The sequence below is a fragment of the Streptopelia decaocto genome (genome assembly GCF_964273445.1).
Source record: "Streptopelia decaocto genome assembly, chromosome: 3".
NCBI lineage: Eukaryota > Metazoa > Chordata > Aves > Columbiformes > Columbidae > Streptopelia > Streptopelia decaocto.
In genome coordinates, this window is record NC_138656.1 from 1,648,802 (window position 1) to 1,665,403 (window position 16,602).

At 38.4% G+C, this 16,602-nt stretch overlaps 1 protein-coding gene across 8 annotated transcripts in view; it reads right to left on the reverse strand.

The window, feature by feature from the left end:
• Positions 1 to 16,602, reverse strand: part of CCDC88A (coiled-coil domain containing 88A) — a 61,247-nt gene that overhangs the window by 24,223 nt on the left and 20,422 nt on the right. For all 8 annotated transcript variants that reach the window (XM_082049903.1, XM_082049899.1, XM_082049897.1 and 5 more), the window contains exons 5-15: positions 13,605 to 13,663; positions 12,967 to 13,050; positions 12,284 to 12,424; positions 11,038 to 11,207; positions 8,204 to 8,285; positions 7,612 to 7,770; positions 6,560 to 6,706; positions 6,185 to 6,329; positions 5,238 to 5,422; positions 3,729 to 3,866; positions 331 to 1,401 (exon numbers count right to left, since the gene is read on the reverse strand). In XM_082049903.1, coding sequence (XP_081906029.1) covers positions 331 to 1,401; positions 3,729 to 3,866; positions 5,238 to 5,422; positions 6,185 to 6,329; positions 6,560 to 6,706; positions 7,612 to 7,770; positions 8,204 to 8,285; positions 11,038 to 11,207; positions 12,284 to 12,424; positions 12,967 to 13,050; positions 13,605 to 13,663 — 2,381 coding nt within the window. The remainder of the gene's footprint in view (positions 1 to 330; positions 1,402 to 3,728; positions 3,867 to 5,237; positions 5,423 to 6,184; positions 6,330 to 6,559; positions 6,707 to 7,611; positions 7,771 to 8,203; positions 8,286 to 11,037; positions 11,208 to 12,283; positions 12,425 to 12,966; positions 13,051 to 13,604; positions 13,664 to 16,602) is intronic.

The following is a 16,602-nucleotide window of genomic DNA, read 5'->3' on the forward strand; positions in this document are numbered from 1 at the left end:
TCTTGTTCAGATTTGGTCTTGAACATTACGGTACAGGGGAAATGTTTCAGAACAAATACTAATGTGAAGAACCTGAACAACATCAATTTAGCATTGCTCCATGACAGCCCGTAAGCAACCTTACATGTAATATGGTTCTATTATTCTGTTTGATTACGATTATATAACTTTTGATTACCTAACACCTTCCCTACTGCAACCACTGAAGATGCTACTAGCATACAGATCAAAGCACAAAAAATACGAAAGGTAAGCTTTCTGCAAAAATACAGCTGGAATTTCTCTACACGACCAACAGGTGCGATAGGAATGGTAACTCATTCTGCTTACCTCTCGTAAAGTCACCAGGGTTTTCTTATCAATGGTAGCTCTTTTCACGAGTTCTTTATTTTCTTTCTCTAGTTCTTTCAGGCGTACACATGACTCTTTATATACAACGATTTCTTTAAATAGAGATTTATTTTCCTTTTCCAGATTACTAATTTTTACGTTGTTTTCTTCTAAAGTACTATCTTTAATTTCTGCTTGTTGTCGAAGCCTTTTATTTTCTTTTTCTAGCTGTTTCTTATCTTTTTCTAGTTGAGAAGTCTCTTGTTCTAACAGCTTATTCTCCTTTTCCAATTGCTCCAGGCGCTTACTAGAGATTTTTAACTCTTCCAAGTTCTTTTGCAGAGTCTGATTTTCAGACTCCAAATCCTGTAATTCACTTTCTAGCTGCTGAATCTTCTTATTGCTGTTCTCGAGGGCTTTCTGTAGCCTTTGGTTTTCCGTGTCCAGGCCCTGGTAGCTGACCTCCAAGCGTTCCGTTTTCTTAAACGAGGCTTTCATCAGCTCAAGGCTTTTTTTCAGCTGCTCCTTTTCACTCTCCAGCTCCTTATTTTCTAATTGTAATTGTGCCACTTTAATGCTTGTACACTTCAAGGATTCGATTGTTCTCCTTAATTCCAAGTTTTCTTCATCGAGTTGGGAATTCTCCTTCTCTAAGGATTCTAATTGAAAAGTGAGATTTTTTAGGCTATCCAAAGTTTTTTTGAGTTTTCTGTTTTCCATTTCCAGGTCTGAGTTTTCGTGTTCTAAGGCCTCGATCTTCTCACAAGTAATTTTTAAGGTAGTAATTTTTTTCTGTAATCCTTCATTTTCCTTCTCCAGATGATGCAGCTCATTCTCAAGTTCTTCTGCTCTCTCCCCTTTCTCTTTATAGTGTTCCAGTTCTTTCCTGACTTGCTTTTTTTCAAACTCAACCTTATTTAACTTACTGCTGGTCTCTTTAATAGACTCGTGAAGGATTTTATTTTCTTTTTCTATTTCTTTCATTCTCGCTTCAGCGCTGATTTGTGAGCGTTGTCTCAGAGAAGCTACCGTTTGATTCAAATGTTCATTTTCTTGTTCTAATAGCTTAATCTAATTTGGGGAGAAAATCGTAAACTTTGGTGAGCGACAAGCCAACAAGTAATTACTTCCATATATAAACTGAAAGCTACTAAGTTGATAAGATTACATCGTATTTTGCATTTATTTTGAGTTACTCTACTGGTATTTATTAGCAGCATTACAAACAATGCGTATGTACACAGGTGGAAGTTTGACAACAAAATAAGTCAAAGTGAATCTTCAAGTATCTTCCTCTTGGATATTAGTATATAACATAAAAAATAAAACTAATGAAACACAAAGCAAAGCTGTATCTGTTTCTTTGCTTCATTTAATTTGTGTTTACCCAGATTCAGATTCTTAAACTCTGCAATTTCTGAGATGTGTGTCCACGAAGAACAAAGTGCAGTCAAAGTTCTGAACCCAACTCGAGATGGAAATAGGTGTGGGAGCCAGAAAAGTGCCTTTATTTCACTTGGAAAAACTAGAAGTGATCTGTGGGATCTGAGGGCACCCTGATCACGTCAATAACATTTTGTGAAGAAACAAAGCTGCGTTAATTTTTGAGTTAAAAAGAACCCTCGGCCATGCTGTTCCAAAACAGCTTCCAGAGAAAACACATCATATTAGAACGGAATTATTGTCTCAGGTAACATATTCCCAGACCTACTTCAAGGACAAAGGCAGCATTTACATCTTCATTTTCAGTATTTCTTGACTTTTCTGCTTACTCTAAATCAGTTGAAATTATCTGGGTAGGTGACAGACAGCAAAATCAGAAAATTGCTTAGATCAATATTTAAGAATACACTAATAACACAGCATAAGGGATGTTTCAACAATCAGCTGTTTCTGAGAAAAGCCCAAGTGCTGGTTGCAATGGAAAACAGATTGAGAAAATTATAGACTGTTCTTTGATATTTAATTCTCAACACAACTATTAATTACAGGATCTATGTGTCTGTTCCCAGCAATGACAAACTGTTCTGAAACAATTAGTAAGATACTAATTGACAGGTGTCTAAAAACACAATTTCGTAACGTTTCCTTACATAACCTGGAACGTTACTAAACATGCATCATTACTTTCCAAGAATTCTGCTTCTAGAAACCAAACTTAACAAAAAATCACAATCAACACCTCCACAAATTTGATGAAATCAAATGAACCTTGTTCCGTCCCCTCCACCAAGTTTCAGCAGAGGATTAGTGAGAGACATGAAAGATGCTGCCAACACATCACAGCTCCTCAGCAGATTATTTTAAAGCAGAAATAGTCCCATTGAAATATTAGTCCTACTCTAAAACGTTCAAAACAATGTATGTATCCCTGGTGGTTGAATGGGACTTATTACAGAAAGTTTTAGTCTTTTCTTCTCTAGAGTACACTCCTAATACAATATATAAATAATTGTTGTAATATCACACTCTCTTTCTCTCTCTCTCTTTCTTTCTCAAGTCTGGAATTTCATTTACTGATTCAATTTGGCCCTTAAAAATTTTCAGGACTTTCGAAATACAAAATTCTGTATTCCAAAATACTGCACTTTTAAGTTAAACAAAAAAAAAAAAAAGCCAATCTCAGCGAGAAGTATCTGTGGAATTTACAAAAGAGAACTACAGTTCTACTTCTAGAGGAGCTGATGCCTAAAAGTGGGATTGCCAGAAGTTTCCATAACTCGTTTCCCATTGGCTGCCGTCCACAGCTCCTCTGGATCGCTCTGCAAAGCCCTTTAGTAGGTGTCAGCACCCTGAGATAACAGGTATTAATATGTCAGTGCCATTGAGTGCCCTCCTAAATGCATCTTGAATCTTTTCCAAAGCCCCAGGTGCCAGTTTCCAGCACCCAAAAATAAATTCTGCTCTCCGCCTACGAGTCACAGCTAGAAAACATTTGAGTATAAGGATATTATGAAGCTGGATGCGATGGTTCCTACCCCAGATGCACAAGCGACACAGGAGGAAGAATGAGCAGTGGGACGGGCGGCTGTAATTCTCATTAATACCACGACACAACCCCAGAGGCTGCCTGGAACCTGTTCTCGTCCATGCAGAGGTGTCTGGCGGCCCTCCAGAGCTCCCCATTCGCTCTTCTGGCGGAGCTACACCCTCTAAGCAACCACAGCAACCACACAGCCCGGGAAAGCCACAGGAGCATTACAAAACGCTACAGAGTTCTAAAACTCACAGTAAAGCCTCAGCTAAACATGAGTCACGTCTCTGAGTGGCTGCAGGTCTTGGAAAAACGATTTGCTGCAGATACGTCCTTTTGGCAAATCTGCTACCCTCACAATCCCTTTATGCCTGTACAAAAGCACAGGACAACGCAGCATTAAGACATTAATTCTGCTACTTACTTGTCTCTCTGAGTTTTCCCGAAGTGCTTCAAGCGTCTTTTCAAGCTGTGCTTTTTCTTTCATCAAATCTTTACTCAAATTTTGACTGTTCTGAAGACTTTGTTTCTCTTGGCTCATTTCATTCTCCAGCTCTTCAAGCTAGGGAAAAAGAAACAGATTATTCTAAATGTACTTAAAAATGACAATAGCATTCCTCTTAGCTGGGTTGAAGGTACACTTATAGAAATGACTAAAGAAGGTTAAAGGAAAGAATGACATGGAGTTTTCTATTCTTTATCTGAAACAATTAATCTCTTCTAGGAATAAATTCACTTCTGCCAGAATTTTCTCCCTGGCTTAGAAAATTGTATCTATAAAGTATTTTGCATTTAAAACAGTGGATGGATTTTATTAGGCTTTGGATATTTCCCCAAACATCTTTTTTCTTTTCTTAAAATTCCATTTTGTGAGATTTATAGTGCTCATCCAAGTCCCTTTTAACATATAACGTTTGAAAGTTGTTGGACCCTACTTAACTATTTCAAGAGACACTTATGATGATTCCTTGGGAATTAAACACACAGGTTCGTTTTGTGGAATAGGTCCAGCTCACAATGTCGCCAAACAGCAAAACTGTTTATGAGTGAAAATAACCACGTGTGCTCATTTCTAAGACCCGTCCCTTTCTCCGCGCCCTCCCAGCCGCCCTTCTGGGACCGCAGCGACACTCAAAGCAGGACACAGGTGCTGCAAAATAGCCCATATTGGTAAGGAATGAGAAGCAGCGTGCAAGTGTGGAATACAGTAGGGATTTCTTTCCATCTATTTTTTTAATTATCTCTTACTCTTCTCTAAGAATAGTCTCTCTAACATCTGAAATATCTGCTGAAGTAAAAGCTATTTCAGAACCTTTAGACACTTCAACTCCACTGTAATTAGTCCCTGTTTTTTTCCATTTTTTTTTTCTGTCTATAAATATCACTAATTACTGTATTTGATATACATAATTTGGAGAGTAGAATACTGTAGATCAGCACAGATAAAGCTGACAAACTGCCCTCATTCACTGGCTCATCAATTCCTTGTTCCATCTGCTCTCTTTCTCAGTTATGAATGAGGCCACACAACCAAGTTTTCTGCTTAGACTTCCCAGGCAGTCTTTGCCTATGTACACATACTTTCCCCTGCTTAAGAATTACAAAAACTAAAATAATGTTCTCAGATATCACAAAACACTTTCATTATTCATTATATCTCTATATGTTAATATTTTTCCCTCATTTGTATAAGATCTTTCTGAATAAAATGGTCACATTGTTACATTTATAAAAAAGAATAACTAAAAAAAAAGAGAAAAAACAATTAGAGGTGGTTTTCTTTTTTACCATAAACTTACAAACACCGTAACACCTTAGATCCTAGTAATACTTCACTCAAATTAATAGCAATGCATAAGATTAGCCTTTAGAAAGACAACAGCAAGCAACATCGGGCAGCTCACGCACAATTCAACCATAGACTGACTAGTACCTTTTTGCTAAGTCTTTGGTTTTCCTTTTCCATTTTCAGAATCCTTGAGCTGCTGCCTTCTACCGAACCCACGGCACTTTGCAGCTCTTCCACCGTCTTCAGCAAACTTTGGTTTTCCATTTCCAGCTTCAATAATCTGCTCGATGTCAGTTCATTCACCTCATGACCAAGTGATTTCTGGGGCACTGCAAGAAAAAAGCTCCTTTTAAAAAATAAAAGGGGTTACTTATTACCTGGAGTTCTTGGACTTTGCGTTTGCAGACTGAGGGGATTCAGAAGCCTTTGCTGGTCCTCTGGTGCCTTGTTGATGAACAGAGCTCGTGAGGATTAATGGCTCGTCCTGCTTACCCAACAGATAACATTGTAGATGCATAAAATAAAGTGTTCTGCTCATCCTACAGTTCCTAATCACAGCTGAGGTTTGTTTCCTGAGACTGAGGACATATTTCTAAGTTTCCGCAAATCATTTGTATGGGATCCAGTGTAGGGCCAAGCGTGCTATTTTGGAAGAATCAACATTTTACGAGTTATCTCTGCAAACAATTACTCTGAGAAGCGTTAATGAATCTTAACTTTGAGAACAGTAAAGCAAGAAGACTCATGATCTGTGCTATGGAGTAGAGAAGTTTGAATGGCAACACAATGTAGCTCCAAGGTATTTACGGGTTTTGTATCTCCAAGTGAACAAGAATCACAGCAGCGGAGACTTTTAATGTAGGATGTATCTCCAAGGATACATGGGACTGAGTGGGGAAAAACAACCACCACCACCCAAAAAACCCCAAACACAACAAAAACAACCCCAAAAATAACCCCCAAACTGTCATTTCTCTGGAGGATGAAAGATCCTGCACTTTAGATGTTGCGAGCTGTAATTTCCTAATGCGCCCGACCTCTGAGCTGTCAATGTTTCTATTCCACTAGTTTGCGAGTATCATCCTGTTTACCTTCCGAAAGTTCCGTAGTCCTATTTATCTGTTCAAGTTCCCAGCCAAGGTGCAACGATTCATCCATACTTTGTTTCTGAGCCATTTCTAGAGTCATATTTTCCTCCATGAGTTCCTCAATCTTCTTTCTGTCCATATCACGCTCCTTAAAGATTATTTCACACACAACTTTTAAAAACATATGTCTGAACATACAGAAAATATTTCACTATCTAGTATGCCACAGAGAAACGCAAAGTTAGTTAGCAAGTGTTAGTAAATCTAGACATCCCTTCTTCTTCTCCCCCGCCATTTTCATTGGAAGTTCTTTTATCAAAAATAGAAATGAAATTCAATGCATTCCAGGTGTCTTTGTCACCCTCCATTCACACTTACCATCTCCATATCGTGTAATTTAGCTTTTAACTGCAGATTCTCTTTTTCTAACTCATGTAGTTTATCAGAACGGGCTCGGGTCCCCTCTAATTGATCTTCCAACATTGTCTTTGTTTCTAGCAACACTTGATTGTCTTCTTTTAACTCCTGCAAGAGTCAAGCGGTAAAAAAAGCTCACAACAAAAGGTATTTCCTTATTAACAGAAATTGATAACCAAACCATAAATACCCCTGTGATTTGAGCTGTGACCCAGAAAGATGTATTACATAGGTCCTGAACAGCTTGAATGTATGTAGCTAGAGGATTGTTTTTAATGGCATCTGATGAAAACAATAATGTGTAAAAAGGAATAACTGACAATTTTACTCATAAAGACAAAACTTTTTGAACTTCAGCATGCAGTCAGCTGCAAAATCTGAAAGAGATCAGTGAATGCAACATATAAATATTTATCCTTCATACTCCTCCCTACACAAATATTAGTAGTTATTACTATTATGAAGCAAAACCAACTAATTAACATCTGTCTCTATTCAAGCATGACTGAAAAATCAGATAGTTTACAAGCTTTGAAACATGTAAACAAATTTCAGGGTTTTTACTAAATGAAATTTCCACTCTTTTCAAAGCCTGTATACTAACATCTTCATCAATTTTTATCATATGTTTTCAGTCCCTCTTCTAACAGCAGCAGATATACACAGTTTATGAAGTCATTCATGTCATTCATTCATTTTTAATTAATTTTTAATGAGATCCTTCTTGGGTTTCTCAATACATGGTATATATCCCAAAGAGAGGATCCCACTGATCCTGCTGGCTTAGAGCTCTGGTGAACACTGCTGACTTCAACTGAAACTGGATGCCGTTGGACACAGGGACTCTTGCCTAAAAACAGCAATTTCTCACAGAAGACTGACTATCACATATCCCAGAGCAAGAAGCTGGAACACTCTTTTCACATCTCAATGTTTAAGTCATCAAAATAACTTTGAAAAAGCCACAGCAAACAAAAAATGATGGGTTTCTGTATTTTTTTTCCTTTATATACCTCCACTCTAGCTTTGTAGAATTCAATATCATGCAGCCTCTCTTTATAGCGGCCGACTTCGCTTTCAAGCTTGTCGACTCGAATTGCCTTCTCCCGAAGAGCATCTAATTCATCTCTATACACTCGGGCAGAGCGGGCATCTGAGAGTAAATTCATATTCTAGAAAAGAAGGGAATTCAGCAATTAAAGGCAAGAACAGCACACACTGGAGGACAACACAGCTGCTTCATTATTTAAAAGCATTATTTTAGTGCAGAAGTCAGTTCTGAGAAAGGTAAAAAATCTATTTCAGAGGGTCAATGCAGATGATGTATTTCCAAGAAAACTGCACTGACCTTTTGCAAGGAGAGGTATGCACACATTTTTAAATTTCAGAACAGCATTCTATTTTACAGATAACATACTAAAATATCTCCAACTGTATACACTCATATCCTAATAATGAACGAATCAGAAGTTTTCCCGCATTATCAACATACAGACCCAAAGTATAAAGACAACCAGACGAAATCTGAGTGAATTGTGTTTGAGGAAAAAGGTAGCAACCTTTTTTCCCCACTCCCTGCAAGCCCTGGATCTCCAGACCCCATACCTCTTGCTGAAGCCTCTTCAGCTCAGCTTCCATCTGCTCAAGTTCTTGCTTACAGTCAAGCAACTGCTCAGTCTTTTCCTCGCTTCAAAGAGAGAACACAAAGCAGGTAAATGTGACTGCAAAACTTGATAGTGACCATCTCACTGGAGAACAAAACACTGACATTCAGGAGACGTCCCTTACATAATCCAGAATTTCATGGACATTGCAGTGTAAAACTTAGGTATGCCGTTATGCTTTAATATCTTTAGGTTTTATACTATACCTAATATTTTTAATTTGGGCTGGTTTTTCATAATCTTTGTTGTTCACCAAGATTTCTTACGAGGGGCAGAAAACATGAGGGTGCATGTGATAAGAGAGTTAAGAGGTTGTGATAAGAGTTAAGAGATTTTTTTGGTAAAAAAAAAAAAAAGACAATGCACATAAATATATACCAAGAGACTCACATCTGCAAGTAAACTTAAAATAATTTCAAAATATACATTCAAAAGGTCCAAGTATTTTCCAGGAGAAGCAGAGAACAACCACTGATGAATGCTGGCACAGATCAGGTAAAGCCCATTTTAAAGCCACTTGGATACTTCTGTAATTTTTCTTACAGAGAAGAATGAAGGTTTACTCATTAAAAGATATCACTTAATATCTTCAGTTTGATGAAACGTATAATGGAGCTTAGTTTTATGGAAACAATGTAGTGTCTACTTTAGTATATTCAGAATTTTGTAATAAAAACTACAGTTTTTACAGTGTCATTCTTAACTTCCCACTAACACTTTTCTCAAGACTCAAAAATGAGTTTGTTAAACAATGAGTAAGTGCAAGGGAAATACTTAATTCACTCAGAGACACAAAATACCTAATGTTCAAAATACAACTGCACATTCTCGGCTGTTAAAAAATTCTGCCATATGCAAAATTGTATCACTTTAAAAAATATATCGCATATTCAAACATGTTGCTATATTATTTAATACCTTGGAATACAAGCACGAAACAAAACAGAGGTAGAAAAGGAGGAGGTAAGAGAAACTAATTGACTGAAATGTATAATACAAACTAAAAGTAATCATACTAACAAAATATATTCATTTGAAACAAAACTAGAACACTGGTTGGCTTGTTTGTTTGTTTTAAATGAGCCAATTTCACAACAAATGCCCTTTTTTGCAGCCATGCATTGTTTCAGAAAGGTCCCGGACAGCCGACAGGCAGCCAGGGATCCGTCTGTGTGTCACACCAGTGTCCACAGCAGACAGCAAAGCGTTCAGACACCACAAATGGACCCTGCATTAGATATCACTGTAAAATTCACATTCCTGGATTATGGTTCTACACAGAAACACAAAGGACTTAATACAGCAAACCAGGTGTGCCACTTCCAATCCTGGAGTTTCTATATTACAAGCGTCAAATAGTTGTTCTGCATCCAAGTGGAAAATAATCTTTGCAGACCTTTTGTATGAAATTATCTTAGCACATTAAACCAGATACAAATGTTCATTGCCAAAAATCAGGTTATAAATAAATTTTAAGCTGAATATTTTCAAGGCTGGAATGGATCTAATTTTAAACTTATCAAATACATGCAGCATTTACTACCAAATGCTACAGACAAAAGTTAATTTATTGAAGTCTAATATTTTAAACATACTGCTACACATAAAGGAAAATTCTTTATGAATTGAATTCAAATAGAGTGCAAAATGTGAACTGTTCCGAGCCATCACTGTTGCCCTAATTGCATGCTTCAGCTACAGACTGGAGAGGATTGTGCTAAATTATACAGAACATCCCAGTGTTCACTGTTTAGGCTATCTATTAACTGTCAATCAAGCTAATAACAGCAATTTTTTCACTAATTTTCTTGGTGCAGCTGTTTATAGAATATCCTGGGCGGGCTCCTTTCAGCAGACACATAATAATACAGACACCAGAAAAAAAGAGCCGTAGCTTTTTGTCCTGTACTCCTCACGAAGCCCAAGCCGCCGTGGGGGAAGGGGATCCTCCGACTCAATCAACCAGACGCTTAATCCAGCCAGCGATGATCTGATCCGCAGACCCTGCTACGAGCAGACCGGCCAGGGCAGCGGGACTCACAATTAGCAGCTCAACTTTTAATCTAATTTTACCTGTCTCCTCTCTGCACTGGATTAAGATATATTTACGCTGTTTCTAAACTACAGGCAAGTTAATGTATGTACTGAATCTCTCCGGATGCACCATTTGTATTTGAAGCTCAAACTGCACACACTTTGCTCTGCTGAAACAATATTAAACATTGCTATAGGGAGAAACAGATTCTCCGTTGGCCTATTACTGGTTTTCTCTTTAAGTAACTCTTCATTACTGCTTAGATTTGTTCCGCGACTATGAAGACAAAGTACCTACTGGTACTTACTAAATCAGTTTCCTTCATAAAATAGAAGGGATAAAAAAGGTTTTCATTAGATATGAAAAACAAAGCAAAAAAGATATTCGCTGTGATTTTTCACAGCATTTGGATGAGGTTAAGTGAAAATATTTTGTAAACCACGAAGGAACCATAAATGACTATTTCTTCCTATATTTCCAACAAGAAACAGGTAACGTCACCGTGGTGTTGCTGAGGAATCACTACAGCACTATCTCCTTTTACAAAGGGCTTTTTGCCGCTAATCTTTGAATGGTGAGGACACGGCTCTTAGTTCCAGCCCCCACCTGCCTGCTCCACGTAGCACCCCAAATTACCTCAACTATAACGCTGATCTCTCAGAAGCGTATATGAATACAGATAGATTAAAACTCTAGTCAGATACGAATGAATTAGCAGCTCTGCAGCCCGGGGTACTCACAGCTCCTGGCGGAGCCGCCGGATCTTGGCCTTGGCGTCCGCCAGCTCCACCGAGAGGTGCTGCCGGCTCTCCGTGCGCTTCATACCCGGGGAGCCGCACGGAGATTGCGCTGCCGACGCGTGAGGTAGGAAACGGAGACAGTCCCGCTCTTCCGAGAGCTCTATGATAGTCTAAGAAATTGAAAAACATATAGAGAGAGAAAGAGAAAAAAGTACATAATTCCATTCAGAGAAACAAGTATCATTTACTGCCTTAATAAATCAAAGACTGAAATGAAGCACGAATAACGGGAAAGTTTTGCCATATAATAAGTTAGAAGCCCTACATACACCTCTATACCTAAAGCAAATAGTCACAACTATTTTACACTACTGCTTGGCTATTCTTAAACTACTTAAATTTAGACTTTTAAGTCCACAAAATTATCAGCGCTTTGAATGGACTGGGTAACTAATTGCACAATTCCTTGAACACGAGGATAAATGTAAATCTCTGAAGAAACTGGTGTTCTTCAGTGAGCAGCGGCATCCTTGCCAACAGAATAAAGCATCAGACCTACAGGAATATTCCTATTTTGTCATGTAAATAAAGGTGTTATTCTAATACGAAGATCTTTCGTATTTTAAAGTGACTTTTCCTTTGCGTTGCAAAAAAGCGTTACTGCATATCCTCTCCCCTCACAGTTAAGCTTCTGTTTTCCTCTTATGGAGGCTGTGAGCTGCAAAGACAGTTGCTAACTGTCCAAGGAATACTTGGAATAGCAGCAACATTAACATATCCCCCCTCTACTGAGGGGCAAATCTGGGAGCACCAAGTTGATTCATAGCTTGCAATTTTAATTAAATATGTTTCCGTCTCTTGATTCTCACACAGTACAAGGATTGTGCCTTGCAACAAGCTTGTAAAACCTCCTGTCCCAGTATGGATTCTGCTCCAGCTCACTCAGAGCTGTGCAGCAGCATACAGGAATGTAACATGCATCTTTGGGTGACTGGCTCGCAAACTGATGGGTCACTGATTCCTGGAAACTTCAGCTGATACAGCTTTGGATTTTCTTCTTATCAACTACAGATGAATGTTGTTTAAAGTTGTTTGAGACTCTGGTTACTACTTTGGGGCACCAAGGAGTCCCTCCCTAAATACGCTAACAGAACATACATTCACCTACGGGCTCTAAAAACACTGAACTGTATCGTTTTCAAAAATTACTTCTTACATTTCTTTCAGCAACAAACCACATCCATACCTCTGAGTGCTCATCTCTTTCATCTATAAGCCTTTTTAAATGCAACGCCATATTTTTCAAGAGAGGTTCAACATACTCTTGTGTCAACACAATAACATCCATCCACTGCAGATCAAACACATTCTCCTGATTATGAGTTACCTACGGAACGAAATGGAAGAAAAAACCATCCTCTTTAAATTGTAAGAGTAGAAAGGAAGCAGGAGAAAATAAAGCTGAAACCCTACAGGTTAAATTCTCAAGAGAAGGTATGAAAAAACACATAAAAGAGAATAAATTGTATGTTATGGAATAGTTTCTTATCTACCTGAAAGTAGTACCTTGTACTTCTGGCAAAATAAAAAGCAAAAGGTAACTTGGACAGAATATACATTATGTATCAAACACATGGGATTTGAACTATATTTTATAAATGAATTTGCATATGAAAATGTCACTAAGTTTGCTGTAATTCTAAGACATTCTTGGAGCAACATACTTGCCCCCTGGTACTGCTTCAACAATGTAACCCAAAAGAGCTTGATCATGAAATCTTTTTGTGAATCAAGCTAAAAAATAACGGCATTTTTTTCTTACTACAAACAATAGATACACAAATCATGTATTTGCTTTACTTGCTTTTGAACAAATACAATTCATCTCCTTACAATACAATATTCCACTGCCAAAAAATAACTACGTACCTCTTGAATATGGGCTGCAACAGCTGCTCTTGTATCGAAATCCAGACCTTGGATTCTTTCTATAAATTCTTCTTTTTTCTGACACTAAAAATAAAGATATCTATTTTATATACATATGTATATAAAAAATTGCAAGTATTTCCATCCTTCCTTTGTATTAAGAGCTAAAAAGGTTAAATCTGAAATCACAATGATCATATCGCTGAATTATTATGCATAATTGTGTTGACCAATAAACACTTGGTTTATGCCATGTTACAGTAATTATAACTTCCAACACTAATAAAACAATCAAGATAAAATGGCTATTGAAAAGGGGGAAGATAAGAAGATACTTCTTCAGCACTTTATCATTTTCGTCCTCTCATTACACAATCAGGTGAATTAACAATATTACAGTATATAAAGTATTAGAAATCCTACATACACACTTTGCTATATTCATACAATAAAATGTAAGAGGTGTAAAATTACAGCCATTTTCACTGTGGGAATCTCCAGATTTTCAAGGAATGCAATAGTACCACAAGAGGAAGGAAGGTCCGAGTCATATACCACCTCAGGTATTAAAACAGGAAGAAAAGAGATGGGTAGCACTTAAACCTTTTCATACACATATCAACATATATGAAACCTACCTGAACCGCACAACCAAGTAAAAGCAGCAGGAGTTTTTTAATTTCTTCAGTACCTGGCTCTAAGAAGAAAACAACAACAAAATAATGGTAGGTGTCAAATGGTCATTTGAGTTTCTTCCCCTACCCCGCAGGCAACAGCAGGTTTGCTCATTGCTTTCATGTCATTTATGTTAACTTAGTTTAGAAAACAAAAGATGCAGAAAAGCCCATCTTCCCAGCTTTCAACTTAGTCCTTTGAACTGCCAACTTGCAGCATTAACACGTAGTTTAATATCCGTAATAGTTTCTATTGAAAAAAATACCATTTCAGCCCCTCATAAAGCAAAACTTATAAGCGACATTTTCAAGAGCTTTGGGGACCTACAATCAAGTTTTCAAGTGTAATTTCAAGGATTTCAAGATATTTACAAAAATGCTGAAATTATTTGCCACCTCCAAGCTGTAAGTTCTAGGTGACAAATTCCTTTAAATTATTTCGTAAAGCTAGATTAGATATTCATCTGCACATCTAAAAACCAAAATTAATATCCAAATCTGGCCCTAGGCCTCTTAACCTCCTAAAGAAGCTTAAGTTAAAGAACTCTGTTTACAGATTAATGAAGATGTATCTTACTTTTTACATTCAAAATGTCCTCGTCCTGCTACTAAATATATGCTACATCTAGAATATAAATGCCAGAAGCAAACACTTGAAGGATGGCAAAATAGCTGATGTTAGCTGGAATGAAACTCTAAATGGTCATATATAATTTTGCTTTACTGCAACAGCAAACACTATCCACCGAGCTCTCGAGGAATAAAAGGGTCCTAATAGCATCCTTTCTGCAATATACTCTGGATTTCAGCCAACGGTTTATTTCATTGTTAGCGAACCAGACAAAAGCCACGCTGTCAAAAATAATAACGCTGGTGCTGGTGAGAAATTTGACCTTTATTCTGCAAACCTGTGCTCTGCCATCACCAACACAGTCTCGGTCCAAAACCACCACAATGTGGCCAGCAGGTGCTCAGGTAGGCGCAGGCCTTGCTGAGCCCGGCCTAACTTACTCAAGGCCCTTTGTTTAAAGGACCGAGTAATCCCAGACAACCTCCAATGATCACGGGACGATGACAGGCATCTAGAAGAAAATCCAGCCAGAACCTTCCTTCTGAACCGACAGTTTGCATCTCCGTTGGCCAAGTCAGCTTATTTTGGATGAAACCTCACGTAAAAAAGATGTAACCACTCACTGGCACCTGCAAATTGTCCTTTGATTTGATCCACTACAGTATTTTGTAAGGGAGGCAAATGCAAAATCCTTCTCAAAAAGCTGCAGATGTGAGATAATCTTGATCAAAAGAGGAAATCAAAAAGAAATCAGGAAAAAACCTGAAAGGATACATCATTCTTACTGATTTTTACTAGCGTTCAGCAGAGTCAAGCCTTCCCCACGGCTTTACGAGGTCTCTGTACATCAGAATATTAAGTAAAGAGCCTTTTTCTAGCATTGACTCAATCTGCTGCTTTTAGACGGAGATACCTATAAACCCAATGAAAATGTAACGTTTCCATTTTTCAAAAGAGGTTTGTCAGGTAGATCCATTGCAGAGAACATGAACTCAAATGGGAGATTTTAAATCATTTATACAGATTTGCAGCTCAAAGACTCAAGCTGTGAAGTCTTTTACATAGAAACTGAAACCGCCAATGAAGATGTTTCACCAGAAGCAGCTGCACCAAGAGGAATTCCACCTGGCTGCCTGTCTTCATCAATACAGGTTAACCAGACTATTGTAACTGAAGGAATCCATCCCAGTACCACACATCCTACATTCATTTATCCCAATTAATTCATCACTTTTTTTTCAAAGCAAGCCGTGAACTCCTCTTGGGACACTCATTTGCACACAGCTCCAGCATCTCCTGACTGGCTCTTCAAAGCCAACCTGAGGATGGTGTCCATGTCTCTCCAACACATTCCCTGAAGGAACATGGCAAAATCCTGCCGCTCCCCACTGCGACCAACCAGCTGATAGGTTCTTCTTCCTTTTTCTGCATCACCCATACAGAAACAGATCATTCTCTTCCACACCCCCAACCTGCTGCTTGAGCTTTGTCCCTACCCCAGCCCATCCTCTGATCTTCCCCGCACGCCCCCTTAGCCCTGGCTGTCAGATCTCTGTAGCCTCCGCCCTCAGAAATATGAACTGGTTTTAATCTTGCCTCTTCCCCCGTTAAAGAATATGTGCCTCATCATTATCTCCTTTTTCCTTTTCCCCTGTAATTTAACTGAGCATTTACAATCACAGCCTGTAGCTCTTCTCCGGCTTTCTCCTCCAACTGGCTTCCTGCCAATTAGCTCCACTGAAATGTTTCTTAATAAAGTCTGATGACCCCTTTTTTACCAAAGCTCAAATCCAGCGCTCTATCTGCATTTCCCTTGATAAGCCAACTGCCTCTGATACAGTCAAACACGGTTCTCTTCCTGAGATCTTATCTGCCCTTGCCTGCTGTGATTTGTTGTCTTCTGGTATTTCTCCACTGAGTTCTTTAAGCACCAAGTAGTGCAAAGCGGAAAAAATGGGAGACGTTCCTGTGGAAATATCACAGCTACAGCCTAAGCTTTAGTGAACCGAATCCTAACTGCTTGATCAGAAAATCAACTTGTACTACGGGGGCTTGTCTTGGTGCAACCAGGCTCGCATAACGAGCCTCTCTAAAGGTCACCAAGGTTTGATTTCACCATACTTGCACACCAAAGGAAAAAAAACCCGATAGGCATGAGTTCCTCTTCAAGTCGACACAGCAAGAGCAGTCTTAACTTCCCCAGAGGAAAGGTTCTGGATGGAACCCACGAGAACAGCTCTGTCTTCTGATTTGGACCAAACTCCATGATGAACTCAAGCAGGAATCTGAAGCGTCTTCAAGAATAATGTCGCACATCACCATTTTTTTTAATATGGGCTATGCTACAGGAAGATCTGTATTTTCTCACACAAATCCAATAACATCCCCCGA